Here is a 22,694-nt window from a genome sequence, read left to right on the forward strand (position 1 = left end):
CTGCATGACTGCACTTACACGAGGCGCCTACAGTTGTCACATACACAGAGTGGCAAGGTGGTGGGGGTGCTGGCTGGGGAGCCAGTGTTTAAGGGGTTCAGAGCCTCAGTTGTGCAAAATGAAAAGATCTGGAGATGCATGCAGAGACAGTGGCAGGAGGGATGCACATGCCGAGTGCCACCGAGCTCTGTACTGTCTGCTCTCTGTACCTGCGGATTCAGCCAACCACAGATCTTACCTATGCAGAATAAAATTACACCTGTACTAATCATATATGGCCTTTTTTCCTAATCATTACTCCCTAAACAAAACAGGATAACAACTATTTATACAGCATTCACACTGTATTAGATATAAATAAGTTCAGATGATTTAAAGTACAAAGGAGGTCAGACATCAATACTACAGCATTCTATAATGGACTTCCACATCCATGGTTTCTAGTGTTCTTGGGGATTCTGGAACCAAGCCCCCACAGACAGCAACCTTAAAAATGGTTAAGATGGTCAGGTGCCAGTAGCTCTCTCACCCCTGTAAGCCTAGCCACACGGGAGGCAGAGATCAGGAGGATTGGCCAGCCCAGAGAAATAGTTCTCGAGACCCTATCTTAAAAATACCCAACACAAAAAAAGGACTAGTGGAGTGGCTGAAGTGAAAGAGTGCCTGTGTAGCAGGCGGAGGGCCCTGAGTTCAAACTCCAGTATCGGGGGGTAAAAAAAAGAGGTTAAGATGGCAAATTTTACATTATGTGCACTTTACCACAATTTTTTAAAGACTAACAAAAATACAAATCCCAGTCTGAGGCACACTGGATGCTGTCCCCACTCATGAGTCCTTGCTAGGCACCTGCCCTATGGCCCCCAGGTCTCAATGAGCACTTTGTTCTGACTTCTCCGAGACGTCAGGTCAGGCCACCACCATGTAGGAGTCACTGAGACCTGAAACAAGACTCTGGTCCTCCTGGGCTCTGCTCCAAGGAGGCCCTCCCCTGCCCACCCAACCACACACCTTCAAACCAGGACGGGTCCTGTGCACGGGTCTCGGCAGCGATGTTCTGGCTGGCATTGTGCAGCAGGTCGGCCAGCAGCTTCTGCCGCAGCGGGGCCTGTTCATCTGACAGTAGCTGCCTTGCTGCCTGGATGACCTCCGCGTGTGGCTCATCAAACACACTGAGGAAGCGACCGATGTCACTCACATCTGCTTCCAGCAGGGGAACAAACAGAAAAGTACTCAGAAAAGGCTCCAATCACTCAGAGCCTGGGGACAGCCAGAGCTCAGCCTCCAGATGTCACCAGCCCTCAGCCCAGCCTGGCACCTCCAGCCAAAAGTGAGGTCACATGACCGTGCAGGAGGAAATCTTGGAAGATTTCTCACCAACCAGGGCTTGGTGAAAGGTTCTTAGACTTAACATAAAACAGGAGAACAGAAGAAATAACCCAATAAATTGGACTTCATTAAAATAAAAACCTTTTGCTTTGTAAAAAAATGCTCTTAAAGAGAATAAAAGGACAAGCTACAGAACAGATAGTTGCAAACCACAAATCTGACAATGAGCTCATATTCAGAATATACTAGAAAAAAAAAAAAAAAAAAAAACCTTCAAAACTCAACAGATCCAGCCCAGGCACCGTGGCTTATGACTGTAATCCTAGCTACTCAGGAGGCAGAGATCAGGAGGATGGCAGTTTGAAGTAAGCCTGGGCAAATAGTTTGCGGGATGCTATTCTAAAAATACCCAACACAAAAAATGGATGGCCTAGCAAGTGTGAGGCCCTAAATTCAAATCCCAATACTGCTAAAAATAAATTAAAAATTCCAATTAGAAAATGTACAAAAGATGAAGAAACTATTCACCAAGGAGATCTGCAGGTGGCAAACAAACTCAGAAAAAGATGTCTAACCCCCAAAGCCACCAGGGAAGTGCAGATTAAGGTCACAGTGAGCGATTACCACACATGCTCTTTATCCCTCAGTGGAGGGGAGTCAAGTGCCAGAGAGAGAAGACACAGAGGCAAAGACTGAGAGACATAGATGGAGAGATGGAGCAGCAGAGAAAAACCAGCCTCTCCAAATGATACCACAACCAAGGAAGGAAAGAAACATCCAGGGATTCTCAGTCCTCTGATGGCTCCTTCTGCCCAGTCCCCACCCCCACAATGAGACATCTCAGGTGCCTTCATGGTGACCATTTCCTGGAGGGAGAGTGGGTGCTTACAACCTCAGAGCACATAGGAGATGATCAGTCTCACGGCTGACAGCTCAGCACCTAACCTTGCCGCCAAAGGACACATCCAAGTGGACACTGAGCTTCAGTTTCTCTTTCTGCCCTTCAGCCAAAGAAGCAGGATTAGATCCAACCCTCAGAGCTTCCTGTCCTCCCTGGGGCACCAAAACCATCTCCTGAAAGCATCATCCCTCTCACAGAGCCTGATGACCCTCCTACAGGACTGGCAAAGAAGCACTCTGTCCTGGACCCTCACACAAGAGGCCCAGAACTCACTGTCTAGCTGGTTCTGGAAGGTAAGACTCTCACCCTGGGGCTTCAATAGACACCCTTGAAGAACCACCTATTACAGCAAGCACCTAGCCGAGCACCGGTGGCTCACTCCTGTAATCCTAGCTACTCAGGAGTCAGAGATCAGGAGGATTGCAGTTTGAAGCCAGCCCAGGCAAATAGTTTGCAAGACCCTATCTTGAAAAAACCCATCATAAAAAGGGCTGGTGGAATGGCTCAAGGTGTAGGCCCTGAGTTCAAGCCCCAGTACCACCAAAAAAAAAAAAAAAAAAAAGTGAGCACCCAATAGGACAGCTCCCAACATGAGCCCTAGCAACAGTGTCTCAGCAAACACCAGTGGAGAACAGCACTGACCACCAGTGACTCTGCCTTGCCCAGCACCGCTTGGCACAGTAACAACTCCTCAGTCTCCCCGAAACCCTCCTCTTTGCCTTTGGCAGTTAAAAAAGGAAATTTATATATAATGTAAAAGGCAACCAATTGAACTGGGCTCCTGAGCAAGGACTGACACCTTCCAGTCAAAGTCACCGAGCTGACCAGCTCTGACAGCAGAGGGCTTCATCTGTCCAGACTGGGCTGCCTTAAGCCCCCAGGGCCTCCAAAACAGTGTGGCTCCCGCCCATCTCCAAAGATCTTTGCACTTACAGCCCTGCCAGCTCTGGTCCGCGGTGAGCAGCAGGAGCTCGGCGTCGTTGGGGATGCCGGGAAAGTAGTCTTCGGTCACCTCCGTGCCGTCCTCATACAGGCACAGCCGGGAGCCAGACACCGGGAGCTGCGGGAGCAGAAAGGGCAGGAAGCTTACGGGCGGGGCCAGACAAGGCTGCTGTCTGCGGGACTCCCAGGACCCCTACCTTGGGCGCTTCCCGGATGCCCGCACACCCGGGACAGCGGCCCCACGAGGGAGCCTGAAATACGTGGAGTAGAGATTGTCTGCTGTGCAGATTCGCTTCTAAAACGAGCTCCTCGAGGGCACGTAACATGCCAGCCTGTTCGGAGCCGGACGCCTGAGTGCGTGGCCGGGCTAGGGACGGCTCTGCACCCCGGCACCCAAGCCCTGCACGGACGCTGGCGGTGTGGGCGCGTTTGTGGCTACTCCCCATCGTGCACACGCACCCCAGCGCGGGTCTAAGCCCATTCAAGGACACAGCATGAAGACAGTGACTGGGGTCCCCCGATGGCAATGGCCAGGCCTTCACTCCGCAGTAGGGGAAACTGAGGCAGGAAGGCGCCGCCTTGACCCAACAGCAGCTACCGGAGCAGGTGCGAGTCCTCGCCGGCCCCACCTTCGCCCCCAGGCCGCGCCTGGACCCCTTCCAGAGCTGCGGCTCCAACAATGGCAGCCTGGCTCTGCCGGGAGCCTTGGGGCGGACCTGGAAGCGGAGGCAACCCTTCCGCAGCAGTTCCTGGCAACTTCGCCCGGCCACACCGAACTTCTGTGCGCTGTGCAGAGCCCGCAGCCTGACGGTCTTGGGGTGGCGGAACACCGCGCACATCGCGGCGTGAGTTCTGCACCCAGCGCTGAGCAGACAAGGGTTCCAACCCCGCCCGGCCAGATCGCTTTCCTGGTGCGCATGCGCGGCGCGGAACGCCCTCCATTCCGAACTCCCCCCGCCCCCTCCCCTGGCCGGGAACGGAGGCTTTTACGTTTGCGCAGGCGCCAACGTGCGTGCGCGCAGGCGCAGAGGCTCCGGCCGGCCTGGTTGTCATGGGAGCGTGGCTGCCGCCCGGGGGGTGGTGGGGGGGGGCGGAGGCAGTCGGAGATGCTACTCCGCTGCCACCGCCGCGGCGGCCTCGGGGTGCCGGCGTTCCGGGGCGGCGGCGGAGGCTCTCCCTGAGCTCCGCATGAGCGAGCGGAAGCCATTGCAGAGGCGGAAGCCGAGGCCCCGACCTGGCGCCGCAGGCCCGCGTGCCGCGTTCCTTCCCGCGGCGCTCGGCGACAAAGCGGGATCGTCGGTGCTGGGCAGGTACTCGCCAGCTGCGGCGGATCGGCAGGCGGCTTGTGTGCGTGGGGCCGCGGTCTGGCTGGGGTCCGACGTCAGCCGCGCCCAGGCCGCGCCTGGGCCTGGTTCCGGTGTTTAGCTCGTGTCGGGTTTTGTCTTCTTCTGCACTGGTAACTGACAGCAAACGATGGAATGTTGCTCTGGCCCTCTATAGGCTAGACTTTGATTTTTTTTTTTTTTTTTTGTGTACTTATTAAGTTTCAAGTTTCTCTGAAGTCCTTTAAGCCCTTAAAATTACTTGCACAAAAAATCGTTATTTAATTGTGTAACATATTTTAGGTTTTCTTCAAAAGAAAGCTGGAAACAATTGTTTCCTAGTTTTGTAACAAAATATTTGGAAGTTGCTAACTTGAGTTTCAATTTAATTTGTAGCTATTTATTTCTGATGCTGGGCTAATTATGGTGAGGGAGCCGGAGAGTAACTGCACTTGGGGAGAAATGTCACCTGGCACTTGCCGGGTATGCAGCTGGGATCCCACCCAGCTCTGGTGACCCCATACTTCCAAAGTATCAGTGGTGATTTTTATAGAGCCTTAGAAGTATCTCATGTGACACTTGAAGGTTTATAAAAAGGGGACCCAAGGGTACAAGGTGGAAGGTCTTTGGAGGGCTGGTCTGAAAAGGAGTGCCTTTCAGATGTCCATACTGTAGTGGCCTCCACCACCCTGCCTGGGTCTTCAAGGCCAGTACTTTGTTTTGGATTTATTGGGACAACATAGTATAGCGGAGACACCTTTGTATTTGTACCTAAAATTCCTTTATGCCACCACAGAGTTTGTTGGTTAAGATCAGAGACATGGCACCAGCAACTCACACTGGCGAGACCCTATCTGGAAAAAACCTATCACAAGAAAAGGGCTAGTGGAGTGGCTCAAGGTGTAGATCAGAGACTTGGACCTAACGCTACTGTCAAGGTGGACAGGGAGTGACAGGCTCTGCTCTTAAAGATGTTCAAAGGGTTGTGGAACTTACAACAGAGGTTTGTACTGTGAGCTTTAGTTAAGTTTGGGTGAACATTAAAATTCAAGACAAGATGAGAAGTTTGAGAAAGCAAAATGGTCAGGACAGAGGTGGCACTTTAATCTGTAGAGGGACACCCACCAAGAAGAGTTCTTGAGTTAAGACATGGATGGAGGTTATTGGAGCCAGGCTTGAGCCATGTTTTCCCATGGGGCAGGAGCACAGAACAAGCAGGAGGGGGTGCTCCAGATGGGGAGCCAGACAGCTGCAGCTGTCTCTAATAAACAGTAAGGAAGGAAGGCTGTATTCAGTATGACACCATCAGGCCGTGAGTGGCCGCGGGAAGTTAGCTCAAGGCTCAGGGCCCCAGTGACCTGTGAGTGGAGTTCCTGCAATCAGGGGAGGAGCCACAGGCTATGCAGATCTGGCACAGAGGGCTTGGAAGGCAGGTGGGGCTTCTAGGCAAACACTGCATTAAATCACTCAGCTATGTCTTATAAACTGCTTTTCATTATTTTCTGGGTTAGTTTAACTTTGTTTCCCTCTGCTGTACTGTGACATCCTGCAGGAAACTTTGTGTAAAATACAACCAGGACCTTTTGGTTTTTCATTCCATTTTTAGTGCTTTTATTCATATAGTTCAAGAAACATTAGCAAGCATCAGCCAGTTATTGATTTATTGGAGTGACCCTCTCAAGTTCTCAGTGGAAGCAAAAGAAAGCTCTAGCTCATGCATGGAGCGTGTTAAAAATGAGCCAGGTTTCACACGGAGTATATCTATGTGATACCTCCTAGAGGTAACCATAGTGCATCTTATCCCAGAGAAATTGCTGATGGATCTTTCTTTATCCTCTTTGAGTGAATTGTTTTGGTTTTTTTCCCCCCACATGATTTAATCCAACTCCAGTGGTTTGCTTAGGAGGACTTTGATTGGCTTGGTAGCTAAAAAGTACCTGGGAGCCCGTGAGCAGTGTAGGCTTTCAATGTAGAACTCATAAGGTGATTGATTCTCCACCTGTCAGTGCTGCTGGCCAGGCTAGCACAGCTCACGTGGAGCTTGCCCCAAGGGCGCCAGGCATCATGGGAAGAAAGCTCCTTCCCCATAGTCCCAGCATACTCCTGGGATTGAGTCTCCTCACTCCACTTAGGGTCACAGACTCATGTTCCCGTCTGAGCCCCTCACTGAGGAAGGACGTGGAATAGTGCACTGACCAAGCCTGGGGAAGTACCTAGCACAGGTAGGGAACTGAGGGTATCAGTGGGCTGGAAGAGCAGCCCACCAAAGCAGGGCCAGAGGGAAGGGCAGAGTCACCCCAGGAAAAATGATCTGCGGTGCTGGTTTTCAGCAAGAAGAGCATGGGTGCCAAGCAGCAGAAATAGACATTGCTGCACCCACCCAGATGGGTGATCAAAAGTCAGTTGTGTGACACTAAAACAGAGTAACATTGGAAAACTTGTTCTATTTTTTGTTTGTTTGTTGGGTGGCACTGGGGTTTGAACTCAGGGACTCAGGATTGGTAGGCAGGCGCTCTACTACTTGAGCCATTTCACCAGTCCCTCTGATATTTTGAAATGCCTTTTGAGTCACTAAGTCAGACTCTGTGTTCACTTTTGCACTTAATGTACTGTAATTCTGCTTTCCTTCTGGTCAAACATCATCACATAGCAATTATTGTTATGCTAGTGATTAAATGGTGTCTTCCCCTTGCTGTTGATAACTAGTTAACACACTGGTTGTTTTACTTTCCTTAACTCATACAGAGAAACTTTGTTCTTGCCTTGACAAAGTATCACAAAGTGGATGGCCGAGACCACAGAAATTTATTCTGGAGCTAGAAGGCTGAAATCAAGGTGCCAACAGGGCTGTGCCCTCTCTGCAGGCTCTAGGAGAGGAGCCTATGGCCTCTTCTAGCTTCTGGTGGTTTATAGCAGTTCCTGGCATTCCTCAAATAGTTCCAGTTTTTGCCTCCAGCTTCCCATGGGGTTCTCTGCATGTGTGTGTCTGTGTCTCTTCTCCCCTTCTTTTATGTGTGTATATTTTGTTTATTGGTTGGGGTTTTGTTTGTTTTGTTTTGTTGCAGTTATTGAGATTAAACTCAGGGTCCCACACATGCTAGGCAAATACTCTCCCATTGAGCTACACTCCCAGCCCCTTCTCTCCTTCTTAAAAGGCCACCTCTCACATTAGATGGGCCTACCCTTAGGACTCATGTTAACTAGATTATATCTGCAAACCTCAGATCATATTTGAAACCCTGTTTTCAAATGAGGTCACATTCACAGGTTTCAAAGGTAGGAATTGAACACTGTGGGGAGATGTAATTCAGTCCTCAACATAGGTCACACTTTCAAACAAATATTTGGAGTGAGTCAAGATAAATGGTACTTTAAGTAGAACTGGAAATTTCTATAAAAAGTGACAAAAACTAGACTCTTTCAAAGCAGTGGAAAATTCTGAATGCTTTATGAATTACCTTGTACATTAGCAATCCATGTTACATTAGTGAATTCCTTTAAAGAAATTTTCCCTACTCTTATAACCAGCCCAAGCTTGCAGAATGCCCCACAAGATTGGATTTGTAGTGGTCAGCTCTTCTGGACACGAAGACGGCTTCAGTGCCCGCGAACTGATGATCCACGCACCAACTGTCAGTGGGTGGAGGTCACCAAGGTAAGGCTGGACTCAGAGGAGAGATGGACTGGGAGACAGTGTCAGGGTCCTGAAGAGCATGTGGGTGGCTTTCATTTGGAGCTCTCATTTGTTAAGTGGACATCATGAACCACAGGATTGTCAAATTGTGCTTCAGTGTCTTACACCTTATTCTGTGATGTTTTCTTTTTTTATTTTTCTTTATGTTTTTAAAGGAAATTTGCTGAACGCTTTTCCCTTATGACATTAGTCCACACTCACAAAAATGTGCAAGAGCAGACATAGTGCTTCACATCTATAATCCAGCACCCCAGGAGGCAGGAGGATTGTGAGTTTGAGGCTAGCCTGAGCTGCATAGCAAGACCCTGTCTCAAAAGACAAAGGCTGGGGATGTAGTCCATTGGTAGAGCACTTGCCTAGCATGTGCAGGGTCCTGGGTTCAAACCTAAGCATAGGAAGGAAGGGAGGGAGGGAAAGAAAGAGACAATGTGTAAATACAGAAGAGAGAACCCCCCCCTCCACCACCATTGTCTATCCTATCCCTTGTCATGTGTGTGTGCATTGATTTTCTGTGCAAAGTGGGTTTTTCTGGTTTGGTTTTGTTTGGTTTTATGGTTGGGCACTTTATATATATATATTTATGTATTTACTTGGTTTTTTTTTGGTGGTCCTGGGGTTTGAACTCAGGGCCTCGAGCTTGCTAGGCAGGCGCTGTACCACTTGAGCCATGCTGCTGTCCTGGTTGGGCACTTGTATAAGAGTTGGCATCTGCTTTTACATGATAACAAGCTTCAGCAAAAAGTCTCTACCAAATTTCTCTTGAACATTTGTTCATGTGTAGAAAAACTTTCATTATTTTGAGAATTCATTTTATTCTCTGCAACATTTGCATGTTTTAAGAGGTCCTCAGCTAGGTGTGGTGGTATACACCTGTAATTCCAACTACTTGAAAGGTGGAAACAAGAGGATTGCAGTTTTGAGGCCAGCCCAGGTACAGTTAGTGAGACCCTATCTAAAAAGCAAGATGGACATGGTAGTGCACATCTGTGGTCTCAGCTACTCAAGAGAAGGAGGTAGGAGACTCTCAGTCCAAGGTCAGCCCTGGCAAAAGGTAGCAGGTGACCCCATCTGAAAAACTGTGGGGGTGTGGCTCAAGTGGCGAGGCCTTGGTTCCAATACCCAGTGGAGTGAGGTATGTGTCTTCAACTAACATAAGATCTGGCTTGTTGCTGAGTAGCCTGAGCAGGCCTCATGCACCTGCTGTTGCTTGCCCCATCCCAACTTCTGCCAAGGATTCTGGCTCCTTGAGACTTCTCCTCATCTGAGTGGACTGTTATTACTTTCTAGCTGTGAACCTGGAATTATGTAGAACATTTTCAATTCAGGCATAAAGTTGTGTCTTACTGGAAACTGTATGTAAATCACACTTAAAATTAGCATATGTTTTCCTTTTGGAGTCTTGGAGGAAATCCCACAAACAGGACTCCCTTTCCCTGCCTGAGCTGTGAGTGGAGAGATGGACATGAGGAAGTATATGAGGTGGAGCGGCCCCTGTTGCTGATGGTGCTAGTACTGCAGATGGTGAGCCTCTTGGCACTGCCCCAGACACCCCTCACCTGCCAGTCCCAAAGTGTTAGCCAGGCAGCCCTTCCCAGGGCACAAGGGGGAGCATCCATGCCCCAGCCATGCCCACTCTCCTTCTGGTTCCCACCCAGTGGGACCAGGCTCCCCTATTCCCCAAGCAGGGAAACATGGTGCTTTCACTCCCACCCTGGGCGCTTCTCTTCAATAGAAGTCAGTAACGTAGCTACATCAATTTGGGGATTATGTGCAGCCTACAAGTTGTTGAATAGAAGACAGGGCCCCCTTTTTGGTAGTGTTTATGAAAATAACACTGCTGTGGCACTGCTGTACATTGACATAGCATTTTTTTTAAGATTTTAATTTCTGAATATCTGTACATGTACATCAGTATTTTCAGGCTGTGAAATTCAAAAATGGCAATCATCTGAATACACTTAACACTAAAGGTTAGGCAGTTCTAACAAGTGTGAAAAACAACATATTTGTAATAGAATTTGGACATTTAAAACAAACTTCTTAAAATTTCTGGAAAGAAATTATTCCAAGCATTCCACATTATAAAATACATACTTGAAATATAGTGAATCTACAAATTTTTAGCCACTACTTTAGATTTTTGTAGTCTTCATAGCCAAAAAATAATCTATAAAAATAAGTGCACAGCCAAAGGGGTATTATAAACAGAAATGCACTAGAAAATAAATACAAACACATATGATCTTGTAAATTCAATAGTGGTTTTTCACACAAGTAATAAAAATGTGAGGAAAAAAGACCCACAGAATTGTACTGTTATAGATGTTCTCTTAATTGCTTTCGAGCTTATTACCTGTCCTTTTCTATTGATTTGACTTTTACTATGATTCAGCTGGACTGCATTTATTCCTCCTAACCTAGTAAGTAATGAAAGGTGGCCATGATTTCTGAAAGAGTAAAGTGAACTGAATGAAGGTCCCATGGGGACCTGTCAGCAGCAGTAAGATGACTTTTCTTGGCTCCCTTATTCAGCAGTTGGGATTTTGGACTAGATGACTGTAAGGTTTCCACTTGGGCCATGCTGCTCCAGCTTCTGCAGTACACTAGTGATTGGCTTTTTGCATTTCTTGTCCATTTGTCCCTTGGGAAAGCTTATGGCAGATGTTTCAGAGATCATTCAGAGAAGGACCAGTACAGCACTTAACTGTTCTAGAGCACTTAACCCTCTTTTCTTACACATCATCATTGGATGGACCAGAGCTGCCTTCAGCGCAGGGCTCAGTCTTACACGTCATCATTGGATGGACCAGAGCTGCCTTCAGCGCAGGGCTCAGTCTTACACGTCATCATTGGATGGACCAGAGCTGCCTTCAGCGCAGGGCTCAGTCTAGGTAGCAAAGGCATAGCTTTTTCAGGAGCTCCTTTGACCATCAGTAACTCTAATACCCTTCTTTGACATAAAGTTATATGGATGTCTCTCTCAGATCCTCAGCTGAAGTAGTAAGAAGAGAATCAAATGGAAGAGTTTCAGAAGAGCATCCCCAGTGTAATCTGTGTTTTCAGAGCCTGTACCACTCTGCAGGAATACCTTTAGAATAAATAACTGCGAATGCAGAAGGGGCTCGTGACTTCTGCAAAAGGGTTCATTGCTTTAGGGTTAAGTTTGTCACTTGGTTAAGGATGAAGTTTTTGTGCAGACTCTGTAGAACTGGTAAACAAGGAAGATTTAGTTTTGTGTGTGCACTCAAGGATGTCCTTCAATCCAAGTTGTCTGTTACTCTGTTTCTCAGCTGCACACTTCCAAGGATTGCTTCCCTTTTACTCCCTGCCTCTCTCGCACGGAGATCTGCACTCCACTGACCCAAGTGGGACATCTGCCCAGCTCTCTGCCAGTGCCACAGGGGGAAGGAGATTCCTCCCAGCTTACACACTCAGCACTGCACCAACACAGTATTTCTTTAAGGGCTTAACCATACTCCTTTTAGTAACATGCTCCCAGAGGATTTACCAAAGGAAAGGATGTGTGGTGACCACACAGACTTACACTGGGTTTGCCTCAGTGGCCTCCTGACTTCCTTGAGGTCAAGCACATAAAGAGAAGACAAAGGAAAATACCCTCAAAGCAAGTGTGGTAAGGATGAGGCAAGGTGCTCTGTCACCATGGGTTACAGAAAGTGTGCTGGGGCAGGATGCAGATAGATCAAGAGGTGGTTCTGAAGGGAGTAAGGAAGTTCCTGCTGTGCTGTCCTTAGGACTTGTATTCAGAGAGCCCAAAGTCTCCAGAGCAAGGTGCTTCTCCCAGAGAGCAGGGGGAAGACCAACAGCTCACACCCTGCACTAGCCTCTTTGTTTCCAATTGGCTTTTATTCAAGAGACCTCTCTCTGTCCATTTGATACATGCTGCTCTTTTTAATATTCAGCCTGCAGGGTGTTTTTGACTCATCTGTGATCTGTTTACCAGATATCCTTGATGATGTGATTTTGCTAAGTTCTAGGCCTTTTGGTTTTTTGATGGATTTTTAGAAGTAGCACTTAATAGTTTTGTTTTTGTTTTTGTTTTGTTTTTAATGTTTGCAGTGCTGGGGATGGAACCCAGGGCCTTGCACATGCTAGTCAGGTATACCACTGAGCTACAGCTCAGCCCCATTTCATCACAAATTTTTTAAAGTATACAGCTTCAAAGTTTTGTCAGTTGTCTTAGCTTTGTTAAGCATTTGGCAGGTTTTTTATGATACAGGTTTCTAAACAAGAGATCACTGTAATAGATCACTGATGGTCCTTGTTCTTAGAATGATCTTGCCTCAAACATCAGAAGTGCCTTTGTTAAAATCAGTGAAGATCTTCCACGTCTCAAGCAGCCCAAGAGTCCACTTCAAAAACCAAGTTGTTTGCTCTTCTGCCCTCAAATGCATCTCCATATAGCCTTGGCATCTTTGAAAATGTGTTCGGAAAAACTAGTGGGTATGGTCCCCAAACCACACAGCACAGAGCCCTTGGTTCTGAGCCGCTATGCTCTCCCAGTCACCGTCTCACATGGCGTCCTTCTAAGTTCAGTTTCTGTGCAGAGACAGAGGTAAAGATTTCCACAGCCCCATTTAGTCTGGTGGTCCCTTCCTCTGTTCTTCCTGCCAACAGGCACAGGCATGGCTGCAGCTAACTGCATCTGAGCAGTGATCATATAGTAACACATGCAGAGCGCAGACCGAGGTGGCTTTACCTGTTGTCTTGTGGGACACTTACGGATGTGATCTGAATCTCTGACTGGCTTGGGCCATGGGGTGGGTGACAAGCTGGGACCAACAGTCCTGTTTTGTCTGTCAGGCTTGGTGCCTTTCAGATATCTTTGGAAATGCCAAGTCCCCCCTAGACTAGAGGCAGCAAGCTGGGGCACTGCCTAGGTGGAGCTGCTTGACAAGCAGGGGTTTTCAAAGCTGTGGGACTAAAAAGAGAAGGGAGCCTGAGGCCCAGTCCTGGGGCACATTCAAGACTAGGCAGAGGGAAGGGGAGTATGAGGGAGGAGGAGGACCAAGGAAGAGAGGCATCATGGACACCTGGGCAAGCAAAGTGTTTGGGCAGTGTGGGCAGTTATGTGGACTGAGCAAGGTCACGACCAAGGAAACACGGTACTGGCATCATTGAAGCCCACGGTAGCCTTCACAAGGGCCACCCATGGGCAGCTGGAACTGGGCTCTGTTGCAGGGTAATGGGGGGGATAAGGAAGATAACAAAGTTGCCATGGTGACATTTGCTGAAGGGGCCACCTGGAGAGGGGTATGGAGTCATCGAATGGGATCCACAGTATGTTCGTGTACAGCGGAGATGCCCACAGAGGCCCTATCCTCACAGTGGCCACAGGTGGGTCCGTGTGCACAGGTAGGGCTCTGTCCAATGGCAAGAGGCATGGCAGCAGGGAGCACTCCAGGCAGAAGAGCCTAGAGGAGTCTCACCTGATCTTGAGTTTTCTGGATGGAGTGTGAGGCAGTCATTCAGGCTTCTGGGAAGAGAGGTGTGGCCAGTAGGTGGCCACATGTACCCAAGAGTCACCGAGCTAGCACAGTGGTGGTGGGAGAGGCCTTTCCTGACTGCCCATCCTGCAGAGCTTCCTCTGCTACATGTGCCCATGATGCTCCATGTTCTACTCCAGGGCCTGTTAGCTAATGCAGGCAGCACTGTCCTTCAAGGATCATGCTGCGCTGCCTTGGTCATGAGTGTCCAGTGCGGCATGAGGCCCTTGCTGACCACTGAGGTGCTCCAAGCAGTTGTTATATTTTAGTGCTTAATGTGGTTTGTTACTTCTGAGCAGAATTAGAAGCTCCACTTGTGCTCTAAGGCAGGCTTCTCCTCTGGAATAGACCTGGCAGGACCCCCAAAAGCAAGTGCTGTCCTTGAGTACAGCACTGCACTGTGGGAAAGCCCAGGACTTTGCCCCACTGTACAGCCCCTTAAGAGTAATTGGTTTGTTTGTGTCCTGGGAAATTTCAGGTTCCACCTCAACCATTAGTCTAGCTGCCAAAAGTAGGGTTTGCTCTGGGGAGCCGACAGATCCAGTCAACCCAAGTCCAGACCCCAGCTCCACCACTGAAAAGCACAAGAAAATGTCACAGCCACCTTCTCAGGAACTCATGGCCACCCTGCATGCACACCCCACACACTGTGTTGTTCACGTGCTCCTGCCTGAAGCATAACATCTGAGAACTCTGTAGGCATTGCTCAGAAAAACAAGGATGTACTTGCTTTCAGGTTCTGCCAGTTTCCACAAGAAATTGTTCTTCAGATGGTGGAGAGATGTCGAATTAGAAAACTCCAATTACTCGCTCACCAATACATGATTTCAAGTAAGATTGAGTTCTACATTAGTGAGAGCTTGCCGGAATATTTTGTACCTTACCAAGCAGAGCGGTTTCGCAGACTTGGGTAAGAATGAAATTAAAATTTGTAGTGTTGACTTTTAGCCTAGCCATTGCTACCTCAAAACTCTTAAGAATTAGTGGGTTACCCCTTTTGGTCCTGTGTGACATTCTTAACACCCACCTCATATTTAATGTGTTTAGTAAGAGTGCTTTGTTTATTAGTTCCAGCATCCAACTCTCCTTCACAGGTAGAGAGCTTTTCTCAAGAATACAAACTAGAGGGCTGGGTGTAGTAATGCAAGCCTATAATCTCAGCTACTAGGGAGACAGACAGGAAGATCAAGGTTCAAGTCCAGCCTGGGAAAAAGGACAAGACCCATCCTGAATAACAAACAAAACAAAGGGTGCTGGAGTTGTAACTCACGTGATAGAGTGCTTACTAGGCAAGCATGAGGTCAAGTTCAAAACCCCAGTACTGGCAAAAAAAAAAGATTAGAATTTGACTTTGGAGCTGGGCACAATGGCCTCCATCTATGTGGGAGGCAGAGATCAGGAGGATTAAAGTTTGAAGAAAGCCCGGGCCAAAAGTTAGCAAGATGCCATCTCAGCCAATAGCTGAGCATGGAGGTGCACACCTGTCATCCCAGCTGCACAAGAAGTGTAAATAGGAGGATCGAGGTCCAGACCAGCCCAGGCATAAATAGGAGGCCCTGTCCCAAATATAACTAAGAGCAAAAAGGGCTGGGGGGCATGGCTGAAATGGTGGAGCACCTGCCTAGCAGACGAGAGTCCCTGAATTCAATCCCCAGTACTGTAGGAAGGAAGGGTGGTGGGTTGGCATTTGACTTCCAAGGTCTGTCACTCTAGGCTTGGCTCTTAAACCTGTTGAGTTCAGTAGGAGTAAGGGGCAGTTTTATCATCAAATCAACATATTTTTCATCATGCTTTTCCTTTCAGCTACGTCTCTCTCTGTGACAACGAAAAGACAGGTTGCAAAGCTCGGGAGCTAAAGTCAGTTTACGTGGATGCAGTTGGGCAATTTCTTAAGCTGATTTTTCATCAAAACCATGTCAACAAATACAACATATATAATCAGGTATGACTGACTCTGTGTCCTGACTCTGCTCCCACCTCACTGGGGTCTGCATGCTCAGTGTTTTCTTACACGCACATTCAAGACTTTCTTGCAAGAAGGCTCTTCTATGTGTGACCGTTGCTCTCTGAAGCCATGTGTTCCCTACAGCAGTGCCAGGGATGCAGCTGTGGCACTCAAGAATTGCTGTGGGCATTAGCAGGACACAGGACTTCAAACACTTAGGAAGAGAAGACTGTGAAATAGTCCATCGAAGTTTTCATGTCAGTTACATGTGATAACATAATATTTTGGTAAAACCAGTTCCACCTGTTTCTTTGTAATTTTTGTAATGTGCCTGCCAGAAAAGAAGACGTCGTGGCTGGCAGTTTGCCATTCTGAACAGCACCATTCTAGCTGAGCTGTTATGAGAGGGTCCCCAGGGGGAAACCAGGACATGTGTAGGTATGAGCAATCCAGCAACTTTCCAGCTCCAGCACTGGTTCTTAATCTCTCTTTACTGCCCACCCATCCTTTCTTCTGATTGGTCGGTTAGAAATCAATTGTCCAAAACAATCTTGTTAGCACAAATTTTTGCACAATTTCTGGCCCCTCCAACAGGAATAGAAGCGTGCCAACAAATGTCATTTTTGTACTGACTGAGCAAATGATGGAAAGACAGCCCTACACCTCAGCTATGTTGCCTGGTCTGTTGCAGTATTGGTTAGCAGAAAGTTGCAGGAATGATTGGTGACCTTTTTTGCTTCCTGCACCCCATCTGTATGTGTCAGCCAGTGACAACTGGTTGAGCACTTCAGCTGTAGTTCTCTGTGGGTGGGGAAGTGACTCCTTCCCTGATGCCTGGAGTAAGCTGAGCTATGCTCACTTGGGTTTGCATCTCATTGTCTAATTTACCAAGACTATGTGGAATGGTCCCTGTACTCAGTATGGCCTTGAACAGATGGTTCTTATGAGACTATGTTAAACCTTTAGGGGCTTTTAGCCATTATTGTTCTAACATTCTTGAAGTGGTTAAAATAGCCACTTGGTTTAGCATTGGAATACTAGCTACTAGCTTACATAATTTATTTTTAAGTTAATAACACATCTAAGCTGGATGTTGGTGGCTCATGCCTGTCATCCCAAGCACGTGGGAGGCTGAGATGGTGAGGATCATGATTGAGGTCAGCCCCAGTGGAAAAAAAAAGTTCTGAAGACCCCATCTCAACAGAAAAAGGCTGGGTGTGGTAGCACCCACCTAGCATCCCAGCTATGACCAGAAGCAAGAGCCTGTCTCCAAAATAACCAGAGTAAAAAGGGCTGGATGCATGGCTCAAGTGATTGAGCACCTACCTAGCAAGTGCGAATTCCTGAGTTCAAACCCCAATACCACCAAAAAAGAAAAAGTAATAGTTCTGTACATTAGTGTAATACTTCACAATTAATGCACTTTGATACCCTGTTGATAACCCTTAGGTCAGTTTGTTGTAAAGGGTTTAAGGCTTCTCAAACGAACATTTTACACTTAACTCGTGTTGACTTAACTCTTTCTTAGGTTGCTTTGGTTGCAATAAATATCATTGGAGACCCTGCAGATTTCGGTGATAAGAGCAATATTGTAAGTTTGGGATATCTAATTCCTAAGGAAGACAGTGTACTTCTATTTGGGGGGAATCATTTATTTTCATCACAAAAAAGTGTCATTTTGAAAATCTTTATAGAACTAACTAGTGAATGTATTTAGCAGCTATAACTTTTCTTTTGATCAGGAACTTTAGCTATCCCTCCAAAAGATTAAGATCACCAAATTTTGCTGCAACTTTCTAGCAAATAATTGTAAATTAAGAGTTTGTTTTGTCTGTTGTTTGCTGAGATTCTAAGCAGATGTTTTGCTCCCACAGACCTCTAGAGAGAAGCTGATTGACCATTATCTTGGGCACAACCCTGAGGACCCAGCCCTGGAAGGAACTTATGTTGGGTAAGAGCCCTCCCCACCCCACAAGAAACTAGCAAAACTACCAAAGTGTCAGCCATATCCAAAGCTTCTAGACTTGGGGCCTCTGAACTCAGTGTACAGCTGGATAACCACTGACTGGATTGTCTTACGTACACATGAAGCTTAAGGCCACCATGGTGTTTCACACACAGCACTGCTGCCCTTCAGAGACCACATCAGTCCTGGCGTTAGGCATTAGCCCAGGTCTCACACAGTCAGATGAAGCCCTTTCAGCCACCCTTTAACATTTCATCAACATAGGCAGATGCATAAGTAAAATTCAAAGGTAGTCATTGGCCCAAATTGTCACTCATTCAAGACACCATTTTATAGCTAATTTTAAAAGTAAATGAATATCATATAAGTTTTTAAAAAGCACAACTTTTACCAATCTCTCTTCCTAATAAATCATGTTAACAATTGAATGTACTTCTTTTGCTGCCTCTTTTTTTATCTTATTTTTTGCAATGTTGAGGACCCTTGGTGGGTCAAGAATTGGAGGAGCTAAAGAGCCCAATAGCACCATCCTCTATCACCTTCTCTGCCCTGGGTGCATCAGGGCAGGAGGGCCTGAGTTCAAACCCAGTACCATAAAGAAAGAGAGAGAGAAGGGACCTGCTGTTCATTACAGCACAGGCCCCATTCCAAAAGTGCCCTGGTCTAAAGACAAGAGGAATTTAGAACAATACTTAGCCCAGTGTAGGGGTATACACCTGTAATCCCAGCCCTCAGAGGCTAAGGCAGGATGACCAAGTTTGAGAGCAGCCTGGGCTACAAAGCATTACAAAGCGTTGTCTCAAACAAACGAAAAAACAATACCTAGTTCCTCCTCTTGACAGCAGCTTTCCAATAAACAAATTAAACTTTAACAGAAGCTTCAAGTTTGCCCACCATATTTGGTGATCAGAGCGTGGACAGGAAGTAATTAGTATTTGAGCCATTTGTAAGAAACATCAGGTAGCATCTCCCTGCGGCTGCTCAGGAGCCATTTGCTGTTTGCCAGCTCTGCCCGTCAGTGGGCATTGAGTCACCTTCTCACAGAGCCTTCCCAATCTTCAAAGGCCTCAGCCTGAGACAGCTGGTGGAGGACGAGGAGAAGGGCAGGACTGTCTGAGGCGCTGTGAGTATGGAACGCTTAGGATGTGCATAGAAACAATGATGAGTACGAGAAGCCCCCATTCTCATACTCTCACTCAGGGTCCTCTAGGCCTCCTGGAGGAGCAAGGGCCCCTCTTACCTCTTGCAATGGCCATCCAAAGCCCTTGGGGACCGAGCAGCTCACTCTCCACTGAGCACTACCACGATGGCCACACTTGGCTCCTGCCTTCCTTGAAGCCTGATCCATAGAAAAGCAGCAGCCAAACCAAGGATGCTGTTAGCTCAAGATTGCCAATAGAACTTCTTTCCTGTCCCATCAGCTGGGTGGGCACAGAATGTAGCTTCCCTGTCCTGCCTTGCTCCACTTCCCACACCCCCAGGTCTAGGAAGACTGATGAGAGGTTTGTGAGAAGCCACCCTTGTGCCTAGTACTGGACTTCACTGGTCATGAGAACCCATCTGCTGCTACTGGGGTTCTTCTGCCTGAGAGCAAGTGGGCAGCACCCTAGCTGCTGTGACTTCCCAGGGGTGCTGACTGCAGAATCATGTCACAGTCAAATGAAGTCTTCCTGTTCATCTCTAGGACTTCATGGCAAAGTAACTCAGACTCAGGAGTTTACTATGTGATCTGCTAAAAATAGTCAGTGTGCTAGATTCACAAGTGTGCATCACCATTCAGTCAGCCCTGACACTAACTGACCCTATCCAAAGCCATTGCAGCCAGCCTACTGGGCTTCTTGGGTTGCTTTGTTGTGAGTGCTAGGATTGCAGGGGTGCACCACCCTGCCTACCTCAGGACATGGGAATTTTGCAGGTACTGTATTCCTGAGTCCCACTTGAGTTTATTATTATACAGGATTACCAACTCAACTTTTCATGACAATATTTTAATTAAAATTTACCTATCTGTAAAGACCCCAGTTCACAGCCAATCACTGGCACACCATGTAGTTGACACAGTGTTGGGAGACTCTGAAATTGGTCCCCTGTTGAGTTTCTGTTGAGTGCTTGGGCATGCACTGTTGCTTCAAGAGGTAGCTTCTGAAGAACGTTGATTGTTGCCCTACTGTACAATTTGCAAAAAGAGGCACTAGTTACTCAGAAAGAGGGTATTCTGGTAAATAAAAAGACCTTCTTTGGTCTTCTGTAGAATTTGTGATTGATATCATTCACTTTGACTCTGAGTGTCACTCTCAGTGGCAGCGATTGTGAACCTTTTGTGTTCATCAGAATTACCATAATATTATCACGACATGGACGCCTGGGCTCCACTGCTGCTCCAAATCACACTCTTTGGAGGTGGGGCCTAGTTGCGGGCTCTGTTCTTTTCTTTCCCCATCAGCATCTGATTCAGGCACTGTGCTGCCCCCTGTGCCTCCACCTCGCCTGGCCCAGATCTGCTCTCAGAGCACTTGCTAAGTGAACAAGTGAGTGAGTGAGTGAGTGAGTGAATGAATGAGTGAGTGAGTGAGTGAGTGAGTGAATGAGTGAGTGAGTGAGTGAGTGAATGAATGAGTGAATGAGTGAGTGAGTAAATGAGTGAGTGAGTGAGTGAATGAGTGAGTGAATGAGTGAGTGAGTGAGTGAGTGAATGAGTGAGTGAGTGAATGAGTGAGTGAGTGAGTGAATGAATGAGTGAATGAGTGAGTGAGTGAGTGAATGAGTGAGTGAGTGAGTGAGTGAATGAGTGAGTGAGTGAATGAGTGAGTGAGTGAGTGAATGAGTGAGTGAATGAATGAGTGAGTGAATGAGTGAATGAACGAGTGAGTGAGTGAGTGAATGAATGAGTGAACAAGTGAGTGAATGAGTGAATGAGTGAGTGAGTGAGTGAATGAGTGAGTGAGTGAATGAGTGAATGAGTGAATGAGTGAACGAGTGAGTGAGTGAATGAGTGAATGAGTGAGTGAGTGAATGAACGAGTGAGTGAATGAGTGAACGAGTGAGTGAACGAGTGAGTGAGTGAATGAGTGAACGAGTGAGTGAGCGAGTGAACGAGTGAGTGAGCGAGTGAACGAGGGAGTGAGCGAGTGAACGAGGGAGTGAGCGAGTGAACGAGTGAACGAGCGAGTGAACGAGGGAGTGAGTGAATGAGTGAGTGAGTGAGTGAGTGAGTGAGTGAATGGGCTCCCACAGCTCGCAGCCTGCTGTGCAGTTCCACTAAGAGTCAGGAAGGAGCCCCGGAGCGGAAAGGCTGCTCTCGCTTGAGCACCCATGACCCTGAAGGCTGCCTGGCTTCTCTGAGCCTCACGCAGCCCTGCAGGAGGCATCCTAAATGCATGTGGCCTTCCCCCAGCTGTCTGTTCGGGGAAGCTCTCAGGGACTTGCCTGCTCTGAAGTGATCCCTTCTCTCCTCAGGAGACCTGACCACATTTCCCCCCTCGATGACTTGGCTTTCGACATGTACCAGGATCCTGACGTCGCCCAGATCATACGCAAGCTGGACGAGAGGAAACGGGAAGCTGTCCAGAAGGAGCGTTATGACCATGCCAAGAAACTGAAGCAGGCGATCGCTGACTTACAAAAGGTGCTACTCTGAGAAGCCTTCCTCCCTGCCTTCCCCGTGGTGATGGGTCTTCTGTTACTGCCACAACTACAGAGGAGCAGGGTCCTGAATGCCCCCAAGTCAGTGTGGGAACAAAAGTCTCAGCCACGCAGAGTTGAGGACATGTTAGCATCTTGAAGGTGTCTGTGGCACAAGCTCTCCACTGCCACCTCAGGAAGCCGGGATCCTTACATGTGCTGCAGGAGACTGTGGGAGAAATGCCATCTCAGAGCCTATGTGGAGTTCCTGGCTTTACCACCTGCAGCAAGCATTCGGACCCTTGGGAGGCACATGGCCCTGCCTACAGAGCTCCGTGCTCCGCCCTACTCCATGCAGGATTCAGGCAGTCACTGCCCTGCCATTGGAGTGCCACTCCAGCCTTCTTTGCACTTGCGAGATTGATCTACATGTTGAACAAAAGACCTCTGTTCTGTGCCACAGGTTGGGGAGCGCCTGGGGAGGTATGAGGTGGAGAAGCGCTGTGCCGTGGAGAAGGAAGACTATGACCTGGCCAAGGAGAAGAAGCAGCAGATGGCACGCTACCGTGCCCAGGTGTATGAACAGCTGGAGCTGCATGGCCTCCTACAGGGCGAGCCAGAGGTCAGGGTGGGCTGTGGGGGGTGGGGGATGATTGTTCAGAATGTTGAGTGCGGCTTCCTGTGCGCAGCAGGCGGGATTCTACAGTGATGTGATCTCTGAGGATTCACAGTAGAGGAGGAAGGGAACAAGCCCCAGGTCAGATAGGACAAGACGTTGCCACTTGTCAGTGAGCTCCTCTTCCCCCTAGCTCTGGTACCTCTATGAGGTATAAGGAGAAAATGCAAAATGCATCTGAACAGCCTCAGGAAGTGGGGGCAGGTTTCAGACCCATCATTCTGCCCATCAGCTCATACAGATGGTAGTCACTCACGTGGCAGGTGAGGAAGCTGAGGCCCTGAGACACCCAGGACAAGTGGAGAGTGCAGGGTGCCAGCCCCCCCATTTCTGGTTGCTGATCTCAGGCTAGTGCTGTTGGGCTGTGGGCCTCCACCTTCCCAGTCAGAGCCCCTGAAGCCCTCAGTGCCACAACAGGTGCGTGACTACCAAGTCAGTTCTGCTCATCGGCATTGTGAGGAATCGTTTGACCTGCTCGTGAAGAGCAGTGCCCAGGTCTGGTCGCAGGTACCTCCTGCCCACCGTCCTGCTTCTCCCCAGACGCATGCTGTGTGTGCTGTGCGCAAACTCCCATGTGTGCCCTGGGGTTTGGGTGTGAGTGGCGGTTCTGCAGCCCACCGTAACACAGAGACAGCTGAGGGGATGTCACATGACAGGATGTGGGAGTAGGACATCTGCTCTCAGGAGCTTTACTCCTTTCGAGACCTCGGCACGCTGTGGATTCTGTCTCAGCACCGCCTTCCTCCAGTCACTCATCTGGGGACAAGACATGTGGCCGGGGTGGTCACGGCCTTTTA

The 22,694-nt window shown here is 48.2% G+C and overlaps 2 protein-coding genes across 14 annotated transcripts in view; one reads left to right on the forward strand and one right to left on the reverse strand.

The window, feature by feature from the left end:
* The window catches only part of Dffb (DNA fragmentation factor subunit beta), an 18,776-nt gene extending 14,530 nt beyond the window's left edge, over positions 1–4,246 (reverse strand). For 4 of the 7 annotated variants that reach the window (XM_074081526.1, XM_074081528.1, XM_074081525.1 and 1 more), the window contains exons 1-3: positions 3,367–3,621; positions 3,161–3,287; positions 1,009–1,197 (exon numbers count right to left, since the gene is read on the reverse strand). In XM_074081526.1, coding sequence (XP_073937627.1) covers positions 1,009–1,197; positions 3,161–3,287; positions 3,367–3,615 — 565 coding nt within the window. In that variant the 5' untranslated portion in view covers positions 3,616–3,621. Of the gene's footprint in view, positions 1–1,008; positions 1,198–3,160; positions 3,288–3,366; positions 3,622–3,798 lie in introns of those variants that run through there. The other 3 variants (XM_020158366.2, XM_074081531.1, XM_074081527.1) reach the window with 2 other exon arrangements.
* A 63-nt stretch (positions 4,247–4,309) lies between these two features.
* Positions 4,310–22,694, forward strand: part of Cep104 (centrosomal protein 104) — a 35,740-nt gene continuing 17,355 nt past the window's right edge. Inside the window, exons 1-8 of one of the 7 annotated variants that reach the window (XM_074081524.1) lie at positions 4,310–4,479; positions 8,020–8,146; positions 14,426–14,599; positions 15,493–15,631; positions 17,163–17,225; positions 17,509–17,585; positions 21,057–21,225; positions 21,685–21,843. In XM_074081524.1, the coding sequence (XP_073937625.1) occupies positions 8,034–8,146; positions 14,426–14,599; positions 15,493–15,631; positions 17,163–17,225; positions 17,509–17,585; positions 21,057–21,225; positions 21,685–21,843 (894 nt within the window). In that variant the 5' untranslated portion in view covers positions 4,310–4,479; positions 8,020–8,033. The other 6 variants (XM_020158373.2, XM_020158369.2, XM_020158371.2 and 3 more) reach the window with 6 other exon arrangements.

The sequence above is a fragment of the Castor canadensis genome, chromosome 7, assembly GCF_047511655.1.
Source record: "Castor canadensis chromosome 7, mCasCan1.hap1v2, whole genome shotgun sequence".
NCBI lineage: Eukaryota > Metazoa > Chordata > Mammalia > Rodentia > Castoridae > Castor > Castor canadensis.